Here is a 10,359-nt window from a genome sequence, read left to right as displayed (position 1 = left end):
GCACTCAAATCACCTTTCTTCCCCATACTGATGCTCGGTTTGAACTGCAGGAGATTGTCTTGACCATGTCTACATGCCTAAATGCACTGAGTTGCCGCCACGTGATTGGCTGATTAGAAATTAAGTGTTAACGAGCAGTTGGATAGGTGTACCTAATAAAGTGGCCGGTGAGTGTAAATATTATTTAAGGGAAATGCTTCTTTGAACAGTCTGGTTGGATGGGATCTAGCAGACATGTTGATGGTTTGGATGAAGCTATTATTTTAGATAAATCAGAGCTCAACAGGACAAAAACTGTCCAGACATAAATCAGGTTCTAGTGACACTAAAGCTGCCTCATCTGACAGAGAATCAAAGACAGTAGCAGGAAGTTTGGCATGAATTTTATTCCTTATTAAAATTAAAATTTTTAAATTCACCACTATAACTCTATTCCTTCTCAACATAAGACAATTTRAGGACGGCAGGTGTTATTCATTCCTTTCAGGAATGCGAGGCATTGTTTTTCAGAAGTAATACCTTCATCCAGAATTTTCCTTTCAGACRGCACCAGACTCACAATTAGGCACAGTGTTAAACTAACATATGGCAGAGTATTCACTGTGCTTTTTTTAATGCCTCCTTGTTTTATGATGCAATTTTCTCACTTTATGTCCAGCTGCTGCCTCTTACATGAAATYTGGACCTGCACAGTAAAAATCTCCACAAATCTAACACTCCTTTATTCTTAAACCCCTCCCAACCGCAGCATGGTTGCAAAGCATGCTTATGATCTCACTTGGAGGGAAAAGCAGAAAAGCATCCATCTTTAGTTTCCTATACCTTCATAAGTTACAGCTACGGTGGTAAACTCTATAAGAGCTCTCTTGCGTAAGTTGTGCAGGCTGGAGATTTACAATCAACAGTCAGATTTGAAGGATATACTGCTCAGTCAACTCAAACCAACCATTTACAAGTCATCAAACAAGCATAATGTATGCAGCATATGGTACTGGGCCTGTTGTATTGTTTATTCTTGTTTTTCCATTGATTACGCATCTTATCTTGAGCACTTCCCTGAGCATAACATGAAATCTACAAATACAGAGCATGGAGGCTTGTCACTTAACCTTTTATGTCCCAAATCATTCTGTATGATTTAAGCTCATAAGATGTTACTTGAGGACGAAGGCAAAAGGGCAATAATGTTTGCCCATGMCTCTGTATGTGTTTGATTGTCTGCATTGTTAACAAAATATTCCGAATCACTAAACAGATTTTAGTGAAGTAATCACTGTGATGACACATATTACTGAATAGGTTTTGGGTTCAACCCCATTCAAGATAGTTACGATTTTCAACTGTCTATAAAAAGCACAACAAGTGGCTATAACTCAACAAATTTTACTGATGAGTACAGTTTGATGTAGTAGCTGAAGGTCATTCACAACACATACTTCAAACAGGTCATGCTGGATGTTGCTTATTGCAATGTTATACATTACGTGTATTTTTAAAAGACTACCATTATTTCTCATTATAAGGTGAAAGTCTAGTGATAGCGATTGTTAGGRCTTTAGTTTGAATGTCAGTGTTTACCAGTGGCCAGTCCAGTTGGTGTACTTAAAGGGTAGGCCTTTTCTTAGGCAGACAAAGCATCATTTCCCAAGTGAAATAGCCCAGCTTTTAAAGGTTCATTAATTTGTTTAATTTAAAGGACATGGCAAGCAGGGAAGAATATGAAACATCTCCCTCAGAGACTGAGGAAACAGGCCTTTACCTGAGGCAAAGACTCCCACTCTCATTAGAGCGATCATAATGATGATGATGTGGGAGGGAGGTCTCGTTCTCCTAGTCAAGGTTAGAGATGTGTATAAAAAAAGGGAGGGGGAAAAAAACATCCAATTTTTCGTCCTCTCAAGTGAACAAAAAGAAAAATTAACAAATTTTCCACAGCAGCGCTGGTATGCAGCTTGGCGCGTGACACATGGTGTCAGAGGAAATGGAGGGTGTGCACTGGTGCGTGCCAGTTTGTGAAAGCGCATCTGTTTAAAAAAAAAGTTAGATTTCACGGGAGTAATTAGTGCACCGATGGTTAATTACTCCTGTGTATTGATAGTTTGGRTGAAACAAACCAAAACAATGAGCTTCACAGAGCACACCTCAAGCAACATGTATACAGACAGATTCACAATAATTAAATTAAAGCCAAAGCAGAACACTATACTGAGTACCTAGTCTCTTATGTAACCAGCTTCAAAACTGTATACCACTTGCATTGAAATAATGCAAAAATAAGAATAATAATGAATGATATTGATGAAATAATGAGTAATTCCTGGGTTCATTGTTGATTTTTCCAATGGTTTTAAACATGTACAAAATGAGTAGTTTGGTTTGTGTGTTTTTAGTCACGTTGAAACATACCAACTGTTACAATTTTTGCATGTTTTATTCCTTGGTTTTAAATCTAAATGCAAAATTGACATTGTTATTGCTTTTAGGAATGGGCTCACTACCTGCTTAAGTTAAACCATGTTGTTAAAAATCATGGTTTTAAAACCACAAAATGTTTTTGTTAAACATTTTAACAAGTTTAAATGCCTAAAAACTAAACTACAAACTAGACAAAGAGGACAATCTTTATCACTGCTGCTGTTTGTGTGTGGCAGCCGAGGTAGAAATAATTGTAAACCTTCATGCTATAGGATGGTTGTACATTGTATTCAGTGTTTAACAGTTGCTTATCTAGAAGAGTTTTGAAACTAATGTTTGTAACAAGCAACATAAGTTAGCAGGTGAACTAACTGAACTGCAGGCTCCCTACACAGGCTAACAATCTAGTTAATTTACACCTTTACTAATTTACACTTAAACCCCCTCAATGACAAATTAGAGGTATGCATACCCTCATTCTGGTACTTCTGAGTAGCTCCTTTGGCAGCAGTTCCGGTTTCCTTGGATAAGTCTCTAAAGGCTTTACTCACCTAGATTTGTAGTTTACTACATGCTTCCTGGCAGTTAAAACATCTGCTATGAGCATCTGTAAACTTCCATGTGGAAACCTTCTAACAGACGTTTCCTTGTGTTCAAAGTTGGACCTTTGTTGAGCTGAAGGACAGTGAGAGATTTTTCAGAAGCCACTTTCAAGTACTCTTGGCTCTTTGAATCACGGTTTTACTCTTCATCCTGTCTCCGGTGGTTTTAATGCTGGAGCAGGTTTTCTTTGGGATACCTACAAATATTTTATTAATAATGTTATATTTTATTTGAAGTTTACTGCAAGTGAAGTCTAATGAAGTTCCAGAGATGTTTTATTTTTTTCTTTCTTTTTTTTAAATAACCACTAGAATATCACATCCGACTTTTTTTCCTTTTTTTAGTCAATGATAAAACTCAGTGCAATAAAACGGGATATAGAGCCATATTAGGGCTTATAAAATGAATGTTGGAGAAAACGCTGGGCGGTATACGTTTCGTATTTTTGTTATGATATAAATTTTTTAAATAGCCTGAACACCTTTGGAATGTTACATCGCACCCACCAGTGAACTGTTTCACAGGGGACACTTTTCCTCGTAGCACCACAATGCTCATTAGCAAGCTAATGTTATTGTTGGAGCAGCTTCTCCATAACTGGTGGTGGGTGGCGATACCACTGCTTATATTGACTGACATTAGAACTCCTGTTCTCACGTAATTCGAACAGGCATTAGAACTCCTGTTTTCAACATCACTGAATCTAATAAACACCTAGATTTCACGCGCAGCATATTTGCCTGATATATGGAGATGTTAATGTGCTTCTAATGTGAAAAGCTGGGGGGGGTTGTTGGTTTTGTTTTGCGGTTGCGGGTGCACAGAGGCTGAGCTTTTCTGTTAAGCTTTATTAAATAACACAAAACGATAGACCCGATATTGATTTTTGCTCAACCCTCCTTCACGACCGTACCAAAATGCGTGACTACTGTCTACAACCAGGCAGAGAAGAAAAGACATGTAGCAGAGGGAAACAGTGACAGACAGAGGTACGGTAAAATAATAAAAGTCAAGAAACAATTTCTGTGTTGCAGAAAGAGAGTAACTTCAACTGACTGTGGTTTTTAATCAATAAGCAGTGTTTGCACATTTTATTAACAGCTGAGCTGTTATCAAAAGAAAAATACTGTAAATACACTGATACTGGTATAGTGGTTGAAAATACCGTGATATAATATTTGGGTCATACCGCCCACCATTAGTTGGAGGAAATCATTTCATCCTTAGCTTTGTAGCCAAAGTTTTAAGCAAAGATCTTGTATGATCTAAGCACTTAGAGGTCTAGGACAACTATGTTTGTGTGCAAATTCAGATTTTGTACAGCAGTCACACAAAGGCATGAGGCTAAAGTTTCACTGACATTCAATGGTCCAATGTAGAGAAGTCTCAGTCCTGATTTAAGTGATAGGCTAGTTGAATATATGCGATTGTGGCAGAGTGGTTATGGATGTTTCGCCTTGGGCAAGACACTTCACCTACCTTGCCAACTGATGGTGGTCAGAGGGTCTGGTGGTGCACGGCAGCCTCGCCTCTGTCAGTGTGCCCCAGGGCAGCTGTACCACTATCAGTGTGTGAATGGGTGAATGCCTGTAGTGTCAAGCGCTTTGGAGTCCAAAGGAACTTGAAAGCGCTATACAAGCTCAATCCATTGACTGTTTTTACCATTTATTTAGCATGAGCATCAGACGTGAGTAAATGCATCTTATAAGAAGAATATCAAACTCAGTTTGCCTCCCTGAGAACTGTTCCTACCTGGCTCTAACCTACCAGCAAAATAAGCCACTTGTGTCTTTTCTAAGTTTGATTATATGTGTTAGCCATCTAAAACTGGGTTGGTTCCATAATTTAAAAAAACAACGGGCCACTCAAGACCTTTGTACAGCACAGTTTGTACAAAATGTACACACATTAAATTAATTTATAGTAATGCAAATAATTCTACAAACATCTGTATATATAGTTTTTTTCTAAGGTGAACAGTTAAGTAAAATACAAAGTAATATTGCAATTTCTTTAAAATGCACAACCCTAATTCAGACATTTACAAAAGGGTAGTTAAAAACAAGCTGTGTTTTAGACAACATAACATGCTAGTTGGCCTATGTGAGACTCGGTTCTGTTCTGTTAATTACTGTTTCATTGTAAGATGTCGTAAACCTTGTGACATGAGGGTTAATTTATGCAGAATCCACTCAGAAAGTAACGCTGACAGCTAATTATAAAAAGTATACAATTTACATGCAGTTTTGTGCTGAGTGATAGCTTTGTGCATTAATTTGGTGTCATTTGATCTTTTGGTTGTACAGCTAATGTTTTATGTATATTTCTTATTTATAACACAGAACATGCCCGCCACGGTCCTGTCTTCACCCAGGAGCCCAGTGACAGCATTTTCCCAATGAGCACTGGTGACAAGTTGGTGTTTATTAATTGCAAAGCAAAAGGAAACCCACCTCCACACTATAGGTACTTTCTTTGTTTCAAATTGGATTTTCTGCAGTGTAAGATCTAATTCATTCAGAATTTAATGAACTAATGAAGTGGAAAAAACATTTTTTTTTATTATCAGGTGCATTTTGTCTGTTTTTTTTTCCTTTTAAGGTTTAAATAATACAGAGAATGCAATTTCAGTTTAGTTTATTTTAATTATATTGCAATTCAAGAGGAAATATGCAAAAACACATGTTCAATTCATAAATACAGTTCAGTTCAAAGTAGAATAAATTTAAAATCCAAGTATGGTCATTTCAAATAAATTGTAATGGTAAAAGATCTTTATCTAAGGAAACCAGGAGATTGTGCTGAATCTTTACTTTGACACATTCCCTATCCTGGGCAGCATGTTCCTAACACAAAGAAACCTCCAGCAGAACCGGGTTTAGGATGAGAAGCCATCAGACTGGACTATCTGGAGTTTAGAAGACAGGAAAGGGACAAACATATTTAATTGGTCGAGCTGGAGTTTCTATGGGAAGAAAAACAAGAAAAAAATGTTGATACATAATTACAGAAACCAGCACGGAGAGTGGAGAGACTGAAGACAGCAGCAGAATGAGGAAATGTGGTCAGTTTTTTCACCAGCAGTCTAAGGCCTGAGTCACACTACAAGATTTTAAAGCAGTCGTCCGATTTTCAGACTGACAGAGCCCACATGTGAGGATAAAAAATCATGGATATACCAGGTTTGGTCCTACAGTGTGTGGTGTACAGTCACACGGCAAGAGACAACACACCACACACGTAAAGATATTTCATTCATGAACTGTCAGATATTAAAACACGTGAGACTTCTTGAAATCTCGCGAGAATTCATATGTCCGAGGAAAAATCTCAGGTGACCTCCAGAGAGACGTGAGTTCAGAGTAAATAAACGTTTGCGACAAGGAAGAAACAATGTGGATCGTTTGTGGACTATTTTTACCAGAGGAAAAACAATTGCATAGGACTTTTAACATCCAGCAGACTTTCTGCTGAGTCATGACAGGTTTTTTGTGTTCTGTATTTTGGAATCCCCTCCGTGTTTACGTCACCTCGCTTTCTGATTGGCTACACGTCTCATTCAACAGGCTGAGAGCTCGGGTGAACACTACACACACTGTGATTTCGGGCCAAAAAATCAAACATGTTGAATATCCCCSATTTGAGGTTGGAGAGGTCCTGATGTCCTTCCGAGCCGACTAGATCACTCTTAACTCACCACCCACAGTGGGAATATCTGCTATGATTATCTTTAGAGCCATCATGATAATCTGGACTTCCTTAAGATTGTCGGAAGGGCAAAAATCTGCCTGATTTTTTTGTAGTGTGACTCAGGCCCAAGCCAATAGCAGCAGAACTAAGAAATAGCTCAGGAAACCCAAGCCAACACTAGCTATAGGATTTATGAAAAAGGAAAACCTTAAACCCAGTGTTAAAAAGTAGACAGAATGTCAGCCTCACAGACAGAAACTGGAAGTTGGTTCCACAAGAGAGGAGCTTGATAACTGAAAGCTCTGCCTCCCATTCTACTTTTAGAAACTTGAGGAACCACAAGTAAACCTGCAGTCTGAGAGTGAAGTGCTCTGTTAGGAAAAACATAAAAGAGTAAGATCTTGAATTTAAGATGAAGGATTGGTTGTTGACAACTATATATTTTAGAAATAATATTTTATAATCTATTCTGATTTTTACAGGGAACTAATGGAGATAAGATACATTGGAGAAGTATGATCTTACTTCCTAATTCTCAGTAGCAGCAGCATTTCAGATCAACTGAAGTCTTTTTGTTCAGACATCCAGATAATTAAAACTAATCAATAGTTCAATCTATGCTGAATCATAATAAATCAGGATGAATCACTGTGTGTTTTAACAGGTGGAAAATGGATGGAAGGGATATAGACACAGACTCTGATCCAAACTACAGCCTTGTAGAGGGGAACCTGCTGATCAATAACCCTCATTTCATCAATCATGGGGGAGTGTATCAGTGCATCGGCACCAATGCATTTGGAACCATCGTCAGTAGGAAGGCAAAAGTCCAGTTTGCATGTGAGTAATTTTTGGGGCTGTTTATTCATTGTGTATGATTTTAAAGACATGGGCAGATCTTTTTCCTCACTTTATATTTATTACAAGGTCATGTGCAGTACAACCAAGTAAAAATACACCAGAAATTCTCTAAACCAAATGACAGTATCAATTTGACACTAAATAAAGTGTAATATTTACTGAAAACAAGTTAGGAATTTCAAAACATTGAGGATGTATTTAAATGAAAGTCAAGAATCACCTTRGCAAGCTAGAAAAAGCAAAAGACTTAGAGAGCAAAAGAGATTGCCTAATATCATTGTTAGTTTTGTTTTCAGATTTTTGGTCAGTTTTAGCACAGAAAATCTTCACCAACCAGCATGAAATTAGATGTGTCCGACCTACACTGCGCCAGCCAACGGTTTTATGAAAGACCCCATATTTGGGTAGGGGCTCCATCTGAAAAGGGGGTTTCTGGACATACAAAAATGCTTATATCTAAAAAACTYTTTAACGTAAGAGCTTCAGCATGCYTCAGTCTTGGCAGCATGATGGCTCAGTTTGTAGGGTTGAGCGATATTGGCAAAAAAATTAATCACGATTATTGAGGTATTTAGCTGATAATGATTYATATGATGATTACTCCCCTGGAMTCCCTGGACRCTTGCATGTCTTAGTCACATGACCAAGTTAACTCACTCTGGAAAGACTTGCTCTCCGGAAAAATCTGTTCCAAATTGTGTCAAACGTACAGACTTCAGGCTKTACATTAGTTTTTAAATTCTGTTGGAAGTAAAACTGGACTTATGTTAAATGAATTACAGAACTTTTTTAAATAAAATATTTGTCATATTTGAAGCAGAGAGGAGCATCGACCGGATTGACTGGGAAAATCTCCCGTCAGTCTGCCTGGCGGAATTTTTCGTAATAATAGTTAAGAGCCAAAAAAGTAATGGATTAAAGTTTTTCTGATGATTAAATGCACACTATACGATTTTCCCCAACCCTACTCAGTGGTTAGCACTGTCGCCTCACAGCAAGAAGGTCCTGGGTTCAGTCCCTGGTTCAGACCTAGGGTCTTTCTGTGTGGAGGATGCATGTTCTCCTCATGCTTGAGTTGAGTTGATAATTTCAAACTTATCCACAGAACTTTGTGGGTTTTTTTAAATTTCCTGGACAGTGTAGGGGAAACTCTAAAACTTTTCTCATACTTGAAAAGTAACATCAAAAACAATTTTGCTTTCTAGAAAAAATAATAGAAAAATGTAAAAACCGAAGTTCAAACAATTGAACACCAAAGCATATTTGAATCGAGATCTTTTACTATCAGACACAGATTTAAAACTGCTTGAGAATGTTTTTTAAACTTTTACTCAGAGAATAAAGCAGTTGTGTTTCCTCCTCCTACCAATGTAATGCCAGGGGAATACACAACGAGATGAAGGAGGGTTGCATGTCTTGATTTAGAACAGACTTTTAATAAGTTGAGATCTGATTTAACCAGCGCTGATATTTGCTTGACCCCTCCTGAGACCTGATGGTATTTCTAAGACTTAAGGATTTATATGTCTCCCTGCTATTTATTCTCTTGAGCCGCAGAGCAGCATTTAATTAAAGGTGAAATCAGTCCCTAAAGCTGGGCTGGTGCATCCTTTGTTCGACGTTCTGCAGGTGTGACAGTACTGATGGGAATTCCAAGTTTGCTCGTGAACATTATGAACATAACGAGAGGAATTTATTACCTTTCGGGTTGAACAGTTTTCAGACTGTGATTCATGTTCATGGTTTCTGTCACATTCTCCAGTTTTGCAGAACTTCAGCAAGAAGCCYAGGAACACAGTGCTGGTGAGGGAAGGTCAAGCTGTGGTCCTTCTCTGCGGCCCACCGCCCCATTACGGAGGTACTGTAACTCTTCTGAGCTGGCTGCTTTTGTCTCACACACCTGCTTGCCTCAGCAGTTTTTATTGTTCCTCACCCTGCCGCTTATTATTGTCCTGTGGCAGTGCTGTGGTTCGTTTGTTTTTAAACCACCTCACACTTTTTTGTTTCTTTTCTTTTCTTTTCGGTCAGACATGTTGTTTTCCTCTCACTTCTACTTGTTGTATTCTCTACGTGCCCGGATCTATGCTTTCATCTATAGTTCATATTGTCTCATGTTAACCTTAAACTCAGTTCTCTTGTCCATGTGATCTGTCATCTGAAACATCTGCAGTGCTCCAACCCAAGCCCTGTCCACACGAGAACAATGTTTTCAGTTACTAGAATAAGCAGAACAGACATAACAACAACAAAAACAGCAGATTGCATGTTTACATTTGTGTTACAAGTGCCAATTACTAAAATATAGCAAAGCCTTCATATCATAWATTATGTCAGTAAGCAGAAAATACAAATACACCAAATAATCTAAGTATAAATAGGTTTCATCACTTTGTTGAACATGCTTTATCAATACAAATAAAAAGCAATAAAAAAGCAAATATTGCATAAAACTATCTAGKGCATTCATCAAGTATAAAATTAAAACATGTGAAAAATGGGAGTAGTTTGAATAGTTGTGGATGCCTCCAACCCGCTTCAAGAGTACAAGAGCTGTATTTTCACACCTGATGGAAAGTTTGGCTCTTTTCCGAGAACCGGCTCTCGTAGAACGGTTCCCAAACGGCTCTTAACTGATTGTCCTCTGCAGACTCATATTTTAGTGTAACTTGGTAAATATGAATGCTGAAAGTGTTGCCTGTTTTGTATTTGTTCTGTTACCAAGCAMTCAGTTTACTTTTGTCAATTATTTTGTGTAATGTTTTATTCAAACTTTTTTTATTAATGCTATTA

General features: G+C 37.9%; 1 protein-coding gene across 4 annotated transcripts in view; it reads left to right on the top strand.

Moving 5' to 3' along the window:
• Nucleotides 1-10,359, top strand: part of cntn6 (contactin 6) — an 88,480-nt gene that overhangs the window by 15,663 nt on the left and 62,458 nt on the right. For all 4 annotated transcript variants that reach the window (XM_014013521.1, XM_014013520.1, XM_014013519.1 and 1 more), the window contains 3 exons: nucleotides 5,361-5,484; nucleotides 7,373-7,548; nucleotides 9,332-9,427. In XM_014013521.1, the coding sequence (XP_013868975.1) occupies nucleotides 5,361-5,484; nucleotides 7,373-7,548; nucleotides 9,332-9,427 (396 nt within the window). The remainder of the gene's footprint in view (nucleotides 1-5,360; nucleotides 5,485-7,372; nucleotides 7,549-9,331; nucleotides 9,428-10,359) is intronic.

This window comes from Austrofundulus limnaeus, unplaced genomic scaffold (assembly GCF_001266775.1).
Source record: "Austrofundulus limnaeus strain Quisiro unplaced genomic scaffold, Austrofundulus_limnaeus-1.0 Scaffold102, whole genome shotgun sequence".
NCBI lineage: Eukaryota > Metazoa > Chordata > Actinopteri > Cyprinodontiformes > Rivulidae > Austrofundulus > Austrofundulus limnaeus.
This window is presented reverse-complemented; position numbering and strand designations above follow the sequence as displayed.